This window comes from Lagopus leucura, unplaced genomic scaffold (genome assembly GCF_019238085.1).
Source record: "Lagopus leucura isolate 7727_CA_CO unplaced genomic scaffold, USGS_WTPT01 Super-Scaffold_100157, whole genome shotgun sequence".
Taxonomy (NCBI): domain Eukaryota; kingdom Metazoa; phylum Chordata; class Aves; order Galliformes; family Phasianidae; genus Lagopus; species Lagopus leucura.
Window position 1 is genome coordinate 23,826,863 of NW_024962334.1, and position 15,742 is coordinate 23,842,604.

A 15,742-nucleotide genomic window follows, 5' to 3' on the forward strand; every position below is an offset into this window, starting at 1 on the left:
TTTCAGTGAATGCACATTTCTGAATGAACATTTCTTGCTTCATTTAGTCAGGAAAAAAAAAAAAAAAAAAAAAAAAAGAGTACATTCATTTCACCCCATAGCTAACGTTCCTGTTTTCCTGAGTTTAAGATCTAACAAATTAAGATGGTAGCTTTCAATAATCAGTGAATACAGTGAATGCACTTAGTACCTCATGGACAGAATAGTTGATTTCAACAGAAAGAATATACAACTGGCTATGTAAGAATATACAGCTAGTTATGGGCTGTAGTGTTTCTAAACACTGCTATTGTTAAGGGTAATGCTTCTCCAATAAGATAGCTAGAATCTAAATCATGCTGTTGTTTTGCCATACTCATTACTTTGTTTTCCCCTTCCCCATTTTCCAATTTATTTGCCTGACCAGCAGGTGAGTTTAAACAATTGTTTCCTTGACAAATGTGCGGTTGGATGCACTGGAGAACAGCTTCCGTACACTGACGTTTCCTGCTGACTCTACGTTCAGTGTCTTTGCAGTACAGGCTGATGTTATCTTTGACCTTTGTTGTTTTCTAATAACTTTTATTCAGAGTATTTCTTCCCTCTACCCTGTGATTAGTTTGGATTTCTAATCTTTCATTTAGCATTGAGACAGTATTTCAACAGAATCATTTTCAGTTAATCCTTCCGAAATGTTTTATTTGTGGGAGAAATTGCCCATATTCTTTTATTTTCAAGGTGGAGGCCTTGGCTTCTTTACTGTCTTTCTGAAATGTTGCATTTCCCAGATGGCACAGAGCTCTGCTGTGGCCAGGTTTTTCTCCAATGCAGTCAACTTTACTGCAGTTCTGAATTACTAAGTTACCGGTTTCTGTCCATTTCTTTTGTCTCTAAAGGAATGATCTTATTACTTTAGGAGGCTCAGTCTAACTCAGCCCAAGCAGTCAGAAGTAGTTTCTTCATCAGCAAAGCTATTCTTGACTGATCCCATCCCTCTTGGCCACTCCTGCTGTCATTTTTTACCATCACAGCTATGCTAATACAACTGCTGTAGGGTTCATAAGAAATTTGGGCCTGATTTAATGAGATACAGGAGGAGGGAGTGGAGGGGCAGGGGAGGAAATGACAACAAAGAAATTTCACTTAGGATTTGAATTTTGGCTTGAATTTATTAATTAATACAGAATAACCACTTTTTAATTAATATTTAATATTAATTTTAAATGTATAATATTAATATAATAATAATTATATTTTTATATATATTTAATATATAATATTAATATATTTAATATATATTAATATAATAATATAATAAATAATAATAATTAATATTAATATAAAAATGTATTAATTGATAACCATTAATTAATACAGAATAATAATTAATTAATAACAGAATAACAAATAAGAACAGTTACAGAAATAGACCTGTTTGTCAAATTATCATGGGTTCAGAACAACCTGGAGGCCATAGTGGCCAGTGTCCATTTAATAAGCCAGCTGATATTGCCATCACAAAATGCTGTGTTGTAGCATTACCCAATTTGCTGTCTCATGGCTCTGTCTGAGCAAATCTTCAGTCACAAGATAACCATGTCCAGTTCCTTCCTTAAATACAGAGGCAACATGTCTACAGACAAGTCAGTGTAAGTAGGTTTTTCGGTACTGCACACATAAAACTGGAAGACTAAATCATTGTCCATTTACCAGTCTTCAATGTGTCGTGCTGTCAGATCTAGTTACATTTTAGTACGAAGGCAAACTTTTATAGACAGTTTCTTCTTCGTGGGAGTCACTGAAATGAATGATCAAGTTATGAATTTTATGCAGAGTAGTATACTTAAATGTGTTATAACTTAGAGCATGATGTGTCATTTGCAGTGAGTCATTAAAGAGTGATTATCTGGTATTGATGTTCACTTAGGACCTGTGGAAGGCATACAATGATTCAAAAATAATTCAGTCTAATAACTTTATCACTTCAGGTGGACTTCCAGGTTTTGGTTAGAGATACCTTGCTCCTTCTGTATTAGGAAGGCTGTTGTAGCATTTCTCTGATACCTTACATAACAGTACTGTAAGCTTAGGTTGTTGGCTACTATGTTTTATAGCACTTAACCTTTAGGCAAATAATAACCCTTTAGAACTTCCTAACTATCCTATTTAAGAACTCCTTGTCAGTTGCAGAGGTTAAATTAAATTTGACCAATTAATTCCTGTATCATGGAAAAGCAACTCACACATGCTAACAAAAAAATTTAAAAAGGGATCTTTTTATGTCAGTAAGATACTTCATACGGATTGAAAGTGTACTGTCTTGTAAATCCACAGTTGAACATCTGATTTAGTTGTCATCACAACAGTTGATAATAGTGTGCATGCTGGCAATTGAAACCAGTCATTTCACATTGACTTCTTCTGTCATCAGTGGCATCAGGAATAAACTGTATTCAGTGTGTTTGGACATAATGCTTTATGAAGAAGCTGATATACTAAATAATTGAGAAATTAAGAAAATGTTCAAATTTGAGTTTCATATATAGTTATGAATTTGCTTGTATTCAGTATTGTAACATCCTTTTCTCCCACCTAACCTGATAAATTGTGCATTTCTTCAATATACATATATATGTAATCCCTCAATCCCTAGACACATAGATTGTGTCTAAACAGTTTTGTTGTCTTGAATTTCAAACTATGTAGTCATTTTTAAATAAATTCAGCTCCTGTTATCCTTCTGTTTTACATAGGTCAGTAAAAAGAAAGGGAGATATCTTCCAATGGGGAAGGAAAAAAAGATTTTTTAAAAAAGCATCAGGATATTAAGTAGCTTGGAAAACATAAGCATTAAAATTAAAAGCAGATAAATGAGTTAATAATTCAAACCATTGTCATAGATCCCAGATATCATTCTTTCAGGTATTCATTCTTTCTGAGCTCAAACTCATGTGCTTCTTCATAAGAAACCATGGAGGTACAACACTGTTATCAGTGAAGGAAATTACATTTCTAGTCTTTGTACTGAAGAATGAAAATATTTGTCTTACTTTTAGGACACATAACCTCAAATTTGTAAAGGTACACTTTTTGAAATATTTTTTGAAATAGATTTTAAAATATTTTTGAAATAGGGAGGTATTTTATGGGATAGGATAATGTTTTACCTTCTGTATCATTTCCCTACTATTATTCAGATAATTTTTAATTAGGCATACTTCAATTAAATTTACTTTATGTAAATTTCAACAACAGTTTTAATCTTTTTCATTTTCTTCCCATTTGAATATAATCTGAAAGAGATGTGAGTTCTCACTAACTGAATCCAACTCTAGTTGACAATAGGTTTGCTTTCTCAGGATGTTTTTCAAGCTACAGAGATGTTTTTGGTGGGTTACAGAACCAATTTGTAATTCTACAATTAGAATCTAATTTTGTGTTAATCTCAGGGATAAATCTCTCCTTTTCTGTGAAGCTATTTTAATAATAAACTAAGTGCTCTTGCAAATGCTTTGCTTATTCACCTTTTCTTGTGTCATCTTACCCCCTTGTCCTATTTTACTTCTGTCTTGGTACACAGCATTTGTATTTGTATCGTAAATAGTTTATAGCATTTAATTTTATCCCTATAACTGTGGGGATTGTGTTCAAATTTATCATTTTATTTCACTGTGTATAAATAAGATCCCAAAATTCAAACCCTGCATTCAACTTAGTTTAAAAACCAAACAAACCCCACAAAACAAGCAAACAAGCAAAAACCAACCAAAAAAAAAAATCAAAAAACAAACAACAAACAAACAAACACAAGAACAACAAAACCATGTAAGTAATTTTCTTTTTCTGTCTCTTTGACTTCTTTAGAATTTATAGAAAATTTCAGTACCTTTTAAATCCTCGTCAAGTTTATAGTCTTGCTGGAAATGGACCAATGCCAGGGTAAGTCTACAGTTAATATTATTACCAGGAACTCATTTAATGAAATGCAACATAATCAAATGAACAGACTGAGGCACATAGAGCATGCTTTGAATGTATCAGCACTACAGACCTCTGAATGGCTGCAGAAATTTACAGGTATTATTTATTTACATGTACAAATAGAACTGTGTATCATGTGTTTTACTGATAACCGTGCAGTACACTGTAAGAACTATGGTAAATGTCATTTTCTTTGAAGTTTCTACTGCTATTTTAGCAACCTGGTTTATCTACAGTTTTCTTTTACATCAAAACATTTGTGCGTACACATAAGTTTCTGTGTGATACATAGGGTATGAATATATGTATACATATGTATACATATGCTTATTCTTTTGCATGTCAGATATGGAATGTTGCTTCAGATTACCTTGGCTGAGCTTTCCTCATTCAGTCAATAATATTTGGGATGTAGGGGTACAAAAAATGACTAGAACACTTAGATTATGTTGGCAGTGACATTTTATGGGGGCTCAGTTTGGGTGAGTTTCAGAGATTCATTGTTAACTGAATCAATGTTGCAGTCAGTCAGCTAACATGCCTCTTCCATGACTCTTCAATTTTGTATTAATATGCGTGGAGGATATTGACAATATATCAAATGCCAACTTTTGCTACTTGAAATTGTCACCTTTTAAAGTAGCATATACCTTGATAGAAGAAAACAGGACAGCACTGATCATCTCATCAAAATAGCTTTGTGTGTATGAGTTCAGTGTTATTTAGTTACATCATTGATAAATGAAATTTTACATCGAGAAAAGTTATTAAATTAGTCAAGAAAGACATTAGGAGATGTGTTCAATATGAGGTTTATGCTGTTGTTTATGTATGGTGAGTATCTAGCTTTTCCTTTTTTATTTTTTGAATCTTTGGATTTTAGTTTTGTTTTTGAATTGAAGGAAGTAAAGGGTGGCAGTGGAAATGCATGTTTTGTGCCTTGCAGTGTTGTATTTCTGTTGTCATTGGTGTATTACTGAAAATAATAGACTAACAATTTCTGTCAGTGCTGCTTATTTTAAAGCTAAATACACAGGAAATTATTCTCTATTAAAACCATCCTATATTAACTGTCCATTCATGCGTTATGTTAGACTTAAAATGTGTTGATGAAAGTGAAAAGCGCTCCAACCATGTTTGAAGTCAGAATTCTCAGTGTACATTGTGCTACAGTGTGGCTAGTGTACAACCTGCAAAATGTTACAAAATCTGCTCAGAAAACAGAAATAATGAGTCGCCTGATTTCTTCCATGTCTCTAATTTTATCTTGTACAGAATGTTACTTCTGTTTGTTTATTCAGACATTATTTGTGTCTTGTTACACTCATCTTGAAGCATATGGAAATTTTAAGTGATACAAAAAGTAAGCAGACTTGAAAAAAATACAGAAAGTTATTTCAGGAATTTATAAAAAATTTTGACACAAAAATAGTAACTGATACTGTTTTACAAAGAGCATAATAGAAATGTCATGCTAAGAGATTAAGAGAGCAACTTTTAAAATAAATGAAATACTTGATTTCAAATTAATCTGAGTTCATCAAAACTTAAACAAACAAACAAAACCACCCACCAATTATTGGCTGCATTTCAGGCTATAACTGTTCTTTGGTTTTCATTATCTTGTGATAAAGGAAAATGTATTTTGAGGAAGAAGCACAAGAGGGCAGTGTTAAGTTCAGACCTGTACTGAAAGCAATTTAAGCTCTAAACTTTTGAACTAGAACAGTGGTTTTAGGAAATATTTTCAATTTCTCTTCTTATTAGGAATCTAAACAGTTTTACTTCAGAGTCACTTTGAGGCAATTTCTAATTAATTTTCAAACTGAGATTTCATTTTATTAAAGCTGTTTTAGTATTTTTTTTTTTTTTTTTTTAATTCATTACACAGAAGTAAATAATCCTAAATTTCCAGTTTATCTCTTACCATCACTTCTTGCCTCTGGCAATACTATGTACTCTGTATGTAATTTGTCCATTAAAGCATGCAGTTGAATACACTGTGTATTTAATTTGCCAGTGTTTGTTTCCCTTTCTGTGGGGGCTGGATTGCCTAGTAAAGTCTGCCTGTACATTCATCTGTCCACTCACTCATCAGTCTCTACAATGCCAGATATGCTGAACTGTCAGTCAAAATGTTACATTTATTTAGTATTGTCATTTACATGGAACAGAGAGGGAAACAGAGAGAGGGGGTTGCACAACATGGAGATAAATGAAAGTGTATTCCTTATGCCAATTACTATTACAGAATGGAAAGGAATAAATGTGAATTTCTTTTAATGCATTTATGATTATTGAAATACATTTTGTGTTCATTTTTATTTATTTTTTTCTTTTGAACATTGCTTTCAAACGTGTATATTCAACCTATAAAATTTTTATATGATTAGGGTAGAATTTACATGTTTTCTGCTTGTTTTAACCCACAAATTAGTTATTTAGGAGGCTGTCTTTCTAATGATGTACTGTCAATGACTGAGAATAGCATTTGTAAGTTTTCTATCTTGAGTTCTAAACATCTGTGGTTACTCCAAGTTAATAATTACAGTTCCCTTTAGTTGAAAATGTGGATAGTGGAGAAAAACTAGAGGAACTGGGCAACCTGTAAAAATCCTAAATGTTAGGGTACTGTGAAACTACAGTATTTTTTGAAAATGTCAGTGACTCAGTAATTCTAGGTCATTTGTTATTCCTCTCTAATGGGGAATAGCCATGCTCTCTCATGGCATTGTGTTGGAATAATGGATTCCTTTGCACACTGCAGCTGGAACAGGGTTAAAAAAAACAGTCTTTGCCCAGAGGAAGAAGGGCCACTAGTGGAGTCCCATGTTTAAATTTCTTTGAAAACTGGAATTAGTACTTTCCACTTTCCCTTTCAATATTAATCATTAAAAATTAAAATAAATACTAATACTGGAACATCAGAACTTGTGCATTTTCCAGTAGATGTGCTGATGGGTAGTGGGTCAGCAGGAAAATGTTTTGAACAAGCTGACAGGAAATTTAGTATTGCCATCTGAATGTCCAATTACTGAAGTGGATATGTCACCTAGTTTCATAATAGATATGGTGATACTTGGAGAACTGCAGGGACAGCAGCAAAGATACTTCTTTTAGCTGCTTAACATATTTAAGCTAAGGTTTCCAATGCTCTTTGTGTCAAGACTCGTATACATGATCTATATAAAAATATGGCCATGATGCAAATAAATCACAGTGGAGCTGACTTTCTGGCATTGATTCTTTTACAACAATAAAAGTTAACCTGCTGCCGTGCCCGAAAACTGAGAAGCTCTCAGCCAAAGGGCAACAATATATATTAAACATTGATGTCATAATTAATGGTTTAGACATTCTTTATTTGGGAGCAGAGATTCGAGTGAGCTGGAGAAACCCTGTAAACTAGACAGCTGAAGGCAGACATAAAAGATACTCCACAGTTACAGACTGCCACAGTTAACAAAGTGACATGAAAATTGCCAGGCTGATACATTGTGTAATTTGTGCCTAGCACCTGTGTTTTTAGCCTTGAAAAGAGTTTCCCTGTTTGGTTGTTACATCTCTATAGGAGCCTTCTACTTCTGACAACAACTGTTATTGTGTATTTAATGATCTTCAAGAATCTGAAATTCGGTTATTGTTCACCTCTCAGAGAGGTAAATAATAGCTGGATGAATAGCAGCCAGCCACAGACCCACATGGCTCTGTTGAGAGGTCACCATTTCCCAAAGGCTTTGTCCTTCTGAAAAGGTTCCTGTTCCCTTAAGTCTATTATTTAAAATGTCTAATTTATGTTATTTTTATACACTATAATAGAAATTATATCCACTAAAGTTGTATTTCTTTGTAAGTCCCTTAACCATTTAATTTGGAGAGCATGTCTTTTTTTAATTCTATCCACAAGTTTACATCAGCCAGCCCTTTTAAACCGTAAGTTCTGTCAGCTTAAAAGATGCCCAAGATAGCCAAACTGAATTCCTACAGCTTGCTGTGTAATTTAGCTGGGAATCTACAGCACCTGGGCCTTTGTAACTTCACAAAGCAATAGGCCTATTTTGAAAATTACACTATTTTCCCTGATTATTGGAATTGATTGCTAGAGTATTTCTTTGCTGTTTGAACACTGGGAATTTACAGAGTATTGTGAGAAGACATATACACCAATAATACTTTGAGGAGATAATAATTGCACAGTTATTTTTTCCTGAAGAAAACCTTGGACTTGATCCATATTTCATTGAAAGAGAACTATATATATATATATATATTTCTCTTATATATACATATACATATATATACATATACATATATATATGCGTTTTATATATATATATATATATATATATATATATGTATATGTATATATGTATATATATATATACATATGCGTTTTTTGTTGTTGTTGTTGTTTGTTTTTCCAAAAGACAGAGCAAGCCAGTGTGGTTTAGTTGTTGTCTACAGTTAAGTTATGATTGTACTGTACACAAATCAGTAGAACTCTGTGAGTCTTAACATGTGAAACTTACTCTTTGGTTTTATCTGTTTAAGAGTATTTTTACCTGTAAAAGGGATGTCTGCAATATGCATAGCACAATCTTCAAATATTGTGAATATCAACAGTTTCTAGACTACACTGCTAAAGTTATGGTCCAGAATAATTCATCCCTCTCTTATCCATTGTAGTTTTTCAGTGGTGAATCTACCACAACCTGTTGTCTGAAATCTATTTAAAAAGGCTTTGCTTCATCTTTAGCCTCCTTACTATATAGGTTGCTAGAAAAGTAATGCCTCCTATTTATTTCCATGGAAACCACAGCAGTTACAAGGAGCACAGTAACACTATTTGAAAGAAGAAATTCTCAGTTACAAAACTCTATTTTTCAACATAGGGACCGCTGTTTGCTATGCATTTTTACCAGGATTAAACAAGAATCTGCATGCTACACTCATAAAAAACTGCAGCAGTGAAGGTGACCCACTGTTATTGTCTCAAAACCTTTGAAGCCAATGTGAATCAGACAGGAGTTCCTAAAAATGAAAAGGAATCTATATCACTTAAATACAAAATTCTGATGTAGAGATGTTTGATGTTGCTGTTTGTTTTGTAAATCTAAAACAACTGAACTGGAGTAGTTAGTTAGTTAGTTGAAACGGTTGCCATTTTCCAGGTGGAAAACAGGAGAAACTCAGTAATTGTCTCTTCCCAAGATCCTTGTATCTGGCAAAATAAAATTATTGGCTGTTATCAATCAGTTTGTTTGTTTTACTTCCAGAAGGTGAGAAACTTGCTTAGACTTAAGCAGGTCAACTTTCAAGGGATCTTCTAACATGAAAATACTTATTTAATTCTAGTTTTTTTTTATCTACATGTTTTTGGAACATGTAAAATGGTGAGGTATTGTAAAAAATAGGAGGCAGCAGTTAATGGTACAAGAATTTCACCATCAGAAAGGAATTAGATGCTCTTGTTAATTTTGATGATAGAAAACCACATGTAATCACATGTCTCCCATAAACAAAAGCTGGGGATTGTTTATATCCATTCAGTAGAACAGGAATGATATCATCAAACAATTTTCGTAGCAAATGTGATGCTATTCTAAGGCCTTAGAATGCAACCATTCATTTGTTTTCTTTCTGTATTTCATTATATTTGTCTTTTTATCTTTTATTCTTTAATATATCAGAAGTGTCATGTTCTGTAGTAGATGTCAGTAGGAGAAGTTCTGCTCGTCCTTCTTGCTGCATGTTTGCAAGAGATTGAAGAGTAGGTGTTACTAGGCTTACAGTCTGTTTCAGCACAATGTTCCTGTGTGCCTTTCTAGTGCTGCTATTTGCTATTATTTGACTGTTTGAATTGCTGATTTAGGAAAGCTATTCACTATAGTATCTATAAAAATCAACTCTATATAAAATAACATCTAAATATTAAAAAAAAAAAGAAAAAAAAAAAAAGGATTTTCTTGTAGTGTAGGGATAAAAATTTTGGTAAAACAGACCTTTTGCAAGCCAGTTTTATCAGTAAAGACTGAAGCAAGGAGGATGTTCAGTAACTGCCTCCTTAGTGTCCTCTGTTGCCAGTGGGCCCACATTTTCTTCAGACTTGCTTTTGCGATTGATGTACATAAAGAAGCCTGTCTTGTTTATGTAGCAGTATGCTTATATAATCTGTTTATGTGTACAAGTATTTAATATGAGGAATATTGTAACTTACATTTGTTTTGTGTATTTATATTTCTGTACTTTTTATATAACATATATATTGCTTTTACATTTAAACTTATAAAAAGTCATTTGTATTTAATGACGTGCTATGAGGTGAATGAATTGTTAGGGAAATTCACTGTGTATGCAACCAAAATGCACCAGGGGAAATGTGAATGAATCTTACTGAGAATTTGTTTGACGTTTTTGTCAAATTCTTCAGTCCCCCATTTTTTCTTGGAAAATTATATTCTTCTTGATGAAGATTAAGTATACAATCAACAGGAAAAGATTACTTTTACTCACATGGTGAGGATGCCTGCTTATTAAAAAGGCAACTGAGATGTAAATCTAATTTCTGCCTATCTGCATTAAATTAACATCAACCCAATGTTTCTGTGTTGTGTTTTTTAATTTTTTTTTCTTATTGTCATTATTTGTGAGATTATTTTTATTATCCTTGTTGTTTGTTTGTGTGTACATGTGTTGCTTTTTCCCCCAGGCTTTGTTTTTGAATCTAGTATGTGTGGTGGAAAGTGCTTATGTATTTTCAGAAGATAGTGCCCTACCCTCACCTCTGGACTGTTATTTCATTTTTTTAATTAATCTGAAATACTTTCAGTACTGCAAGTAGTGTAACTAGATCTGATAAGTTTCTAAAGATGCAACACATTAAGTCAAAGTGGAAATGCTGGTGATGGGAGGCATTTATCTTCTCTCCTATTTTTAAGAAGTGATGGAGAACCACACCTGGGGGCCAGGACATCTCACTGCTCTCACTCTTGTAGTGATGCCTTGTGACTTTTAGCAGAGAATTTTTCAACACACATGCTTATTAAAAGATATATTCTCTAAAAATAATCTGGCATGTGACATTTTGGATCAGAAGGGATCTTAAAGCAGTTGTCCATCACATGTGTGAAGTAGAATTTAAAAGGTGAGAAGAGCAAAGCTGAATTTGTAAGCATGCTTGAAATGTTGTACTTGACACTTCTTATTGGGTATGAGCTCTTAGGAGTAGAGGAAATTAGAGGGAGTGGGACTCCGATTTGATGGACTTACTAGTATTGCTTACCCTGAAATTCTGGTCTGGAACTAATTAAAAAAGTTATCCTGTGATTTTCTACATCTTAGGTTTTTTTTGTTGTTGTTATTGTTTTTTCCTATTGGACTTTCTGTTTCACACACTCTTCTTTTTGTCTGCAGTTTTTCATTTGGTCTTGATTTTATAAGAAATGTATAGCTTTCTAGAGATAGAAGCACTATTCTGTGTGCAGCACTAAAGCGTCATAAGGAAAATAGATTTAAATATTATAAGTTATTCTGTAGCTTTATTTGTGTTAAAGAATTTTTGCACATTGTAACGATTGTGCATTTACTAGGAGACTGCAAATTGGAAATTTAATCTGATCACCAGCGTGTAGACTATCCATTAAGATCCCTCTGAAACTAAAGAATATATGTTGAAATGCATGAACGCGCATATGTAATAATTCAATAAAATAAATGTAAAGTTTCTGTCTAGTCACAGTTTATGCACAATTTCAGCATAGGTCAAAAGCTATCATCAAAAAATGTTTTAAATTAAAAATATTTCAACTTGGAAGTGTTTTAATATATGTTTTAATATATGAACTAAGACAAAAATTTGAATTAGCCATTATGTCTAAACCATTTCTAATACCAGTGAACCATAATAACTCTTGGATAAATTTCTTTTTAAATTTATCAGATAATTCATTGTTGGATGATATTTTGTCTTCTGTTTAAAAAAAAGCGAGAGCGTGGTCAGAGTTGATTATTTCAGATGTTGGTTTGTCAGGTGCTGTCAAATGAAATGTCTTAAGCCATAAAATGTATGCACAGTGCATTTATGTTTATTAAATAGATATCTTCATTTACTTTTTTAGGTTAAATTTTTTTCGAGATGTTCCTGAGTTCAGAGTACTAGCATGTGGTGGAGATGGGACGGTAGGCTGGATTTTGGATTGCATAGGTAATCAACGTAGTTTACATACTTTTGCAGGATTCTTATATTTTACGTTTATTACTCTTAACTCTTTATCACCATGTGGATGCAACTATTTGGTACAATATGTTGTTCATTTAATTTTTTGAAATATCATAATTTGAGTCATAATTATTTTAAAGCATATTCAAATTGTAGAGGATATGAAGATCCCTAGATGAGTCCAATGTTTATAGCCCTGAAAAAAATTACAGAAGACAAGAAATTTGAATCAAACTGCTTTAATTTTGTAAGTCTATTCCCTATACTGAAACAAATTGGCTACAACATTTCTATTTATACTCCATTATCCCATTATGCAGATAATGAAATAACGGTCCTTTGAATAGAAATGCTATAACAGACATGTAGATGTGTAAGCTGTGGGGTATGTAATCATTTCAAATAGAGCTCTTTCAGTTTGTTGGCCATAAATTCCTCTGTACAAATAGTTAGGAAGGCTCAGAGGTTAAGATTTTAGAGATTTTAACCTCCCCGTGCTTATTAGGGAGCACATCTCTCACACCAAAGGTTTGTTTATTTGGCACTAGAGAGCCTGCAGAGAAAATAATGGGAATGTAAGACAATGGAAATGAGAAAGGAGATGGAGTGACCAAAAGACTTGACAGAATGTTTAGGTGATGAGTATTTAAAGTCATAGGCTCTTTTATGAGAGGTCTAGACCAGAAAAACTATGTAAGAAGGATGTCATGAAGGAATGAATGATAGCAAATGCATGTTTCTGAACTTACTTACTTATTTATTTTAAAGGAAGGAGGTAAAATGTCCTTTTGCAAATACAAGGTCCTGATTGTAATGCTCAAATAGCTTTGAAAATTGTAAATCAATAGACAACTTTTAATTCTTTGTCCTTATGATAACAATAATGTAAATTAGGATTAAAGATGGTACCTGGACTAGGGAATGAGCTGCACAATAGAATGACTCAATTAAATGCTTGTTGAGTAGACAGTGTGATCCCATATACAGAGTACATACCTCTGTCTTTCAGTGAAACGTAGTGTAACATGGTTACTATATTGCAACCAAATAATTATATTTTTTTCCTTAGGTATGTTTTGTTTTTTTTTTTTCTTTATTCACAGAGAAGGCAAACTTGCTTAAGCATCCTCCAGTTGCAATTCTGCCTCTTGGGACTGGCAATGATTTAGCAAGGTGTCTGAGATGGGGAGGAGGTAAACATAAATTAAAATACCTTGTACTATGTAATTAAAAAAGAAAAAAAATAACTTTTGCATCAAAGTCTGCTCTTAACATTTGGATGTCTCTTTTATGATGTATGTAAAGAACCACTATGATCTTTCCTGTTTTTGGAATTAGCTGTCGGTAAATGTTATATGAACTGTTTTATAGATATTAAAGGTCATAATCACTCTTCATACCTTGTTTGTAGCTTCTGCTGACACCAAAAAAGCTCCAAGGTGTAATGAGAATAGTATATAGCTATTTGTTTGGTGTTTTACCATCTGTATTGCAGTTATTTCTTTAATCAATAAATTATAAAGAAGTGTTAAATGGATGTTAGTTGGGGCTGTTCTGAAAGGGTTACTGAAAATGCTTAATGTTGGGCTTGGAGTGGTTTTATCTTTTTTAATATTTGTAAATTCTAAATGAAAAATATTTCTCAGCCTTACACTAGCTCTTTTGATCCGCTCTGCTTCTCTTCTCCTACTGACGACTCCAGACAATCATTGTTTTGATGCAATTTATCAGGAAATGAGAAGACAAAGAATGCTGAAAGGATAATATATGTAAAGTAAAAAGTTTAATATCCTTTGCATCCTTTCCTGTATGTGTGGAAACTTATTCACAGCTCCTCCAATAACTTACTTTCATCCAGGATTTGCATTGTACGGTAAAAAGAATAACATAAAAACTTGAAGGAGACCTGAAGAAGGAAGTCTTAGGCAAGACTGTCTCTGGAGAAAAGACACTAGTTCACAGACTCAAAAGTAGCTCTGTTTATTTCTCAGTTAGTCATTTCAGTACAAATGTATTAGGAACTTGGCTCTTTATTTGGAAATTCCCAGCCCTTGTAAATGTTTCCTTCTTCTTCTGTCTCGTCATAAGTTTCCTTTCCAAATGTCTGCCTTGTTACCAGATGCATCTTTAGAAAAATCTGTGTAGAACTCTTGGAACTTTTGTTATCAGTAATGTTCTGTCCAATCATTTTAGAATCTCCTTCACCTCCACTGTCACGAATGGTTTTTAATTATTATGATTTTTTTTTTTTTTTAATGTAGGGGAAAAAAAATAAAATACAAGTCAGCCTTACCTCACTTTCTGTACATAGAATAATTCAGGATAGAAGGGATTGCAGGAGGTTTTCTAGTGCAATCTCCTGCACCAAGCAGAGCTGAATAGACCACATTGCTTGAAACATTATGAACGTTAGACAACACAGACTCTTCAGGCAGCCTGTTCCAGTGTTTGACAGTCTTAATGGTGAAGTTTTTCTGTGTAGCCAGTCTGAATTGCTGTTGTTTCAGTCCACATTCTTTGTCTATCATCCTGTCCCTATGCAATGCTGTGAGGACCATGGTTCTGTCTTCTTAATAACTTCTTTGTAAGCCTTAGAAACAGGTATTTGGCCCTGAAAAGCCATCTTTTCTCTGGGGTGATGAAGCCTGTCTTCCTCAACTTCTCCTCACAGAGCAAATGCTCTAGTCCCCAGTCATGTTGGTGGTCCTCAGCTGAAATATCTCCCATTTATGGATGTCTGCCTTGTATTGGGCTGGGCAGTGGTGCTCATAACTGTGTACACTCTAATTGGTTAACAAGAGAGGAATTTCACTTCTCAGGCTGCTGGCTCTGCTCCTGTTCATTTGACTGAGAATACTGTTGGACTACTTTGATGCCAGGCTGTTAGCTCATATGCAACTTGCTGTCTGCCCACACCCTTGGTGCTTTTTTAGCAGAGCTGTTCCTCTCAGTCCATCCCAAGCCTATATCATTACAGGAGTTATTTCTTCTGTTGTGTGGGATTTGCTGAATTTAGCAATGATCTTCTAGCGTGTCAAAATTCCTTTGGATAGCATCCTGCCCTTGAGCATCAGTTTGTATGTGACATCCTCAAACTCAAGGAATGTGCGCTCCAATATATCATCCATATCGCTGATAAGAAAAGTGATCCCTCTTATCCAAAAATCCAATCATCTTATTACAAAAGGCAGTCATGTAGTTTTGAGATACCTGTGGTAGATCCATATTGGTTGACTTCTCTTTAATGTGCACAGAAGTGTGTTCAGAAAGAGCTTGGTTATGATTTCTTCCAGGTGTCAATGTGACACAGTCCTGTCATTCTCCAGATTGTTTTTTTGTCCTTTTTGATGAGATTGGGAAGTTATGTTTTTCAAGTCACCAGTGACATCTCCCAGTCATCTAACTTTTTCATAAGTGATAGACAGTGGCCTTGCAAAGGTTTTAGCCAGCTTTCTCAAAATGTTTATATGCAGCCCAGCTGATTTCAAGAACTTGTCTATGTAAAGTATTCAAACAATCCCTGCCTCAAACCTCATACTCTGCAGGTTGTCTTTGTTGTCCCAG

The 15,742-nt window shown here is 33.7% G+C and overlaps 1 protein-coding gene across 2 annotated transcripts in view; it reads left to right on the forward strand.

Annotated features, from left to right (window-relative positions):
- DGKB (diacylglycerol kinase beta) overlaps positions 1-15,742 on the forward strand; it is a 324,210-nt gene that overhangs the window by 112,875 nt on the left and 195,593 nt on the right. For both annotated transcript variants that reach the window (XM_042889110.1, XM_042889111.1), the window contains exons 16-18: positions 3,844-3,918; positions 12,078-12,163; positions 13,282-13,371. In XM_042889110.1, coding sequence (XP_042745044.1) covers positions 3,844-3,918; positions 12,078-12,163; positions 13,282-13,371 — 251 coding nt within the window. The remainder of the gene's footprint in view (positions 1-3,843; positions 3,919-12,077; positions 12,164-13,281; positions 13,372-15,742) is intronic.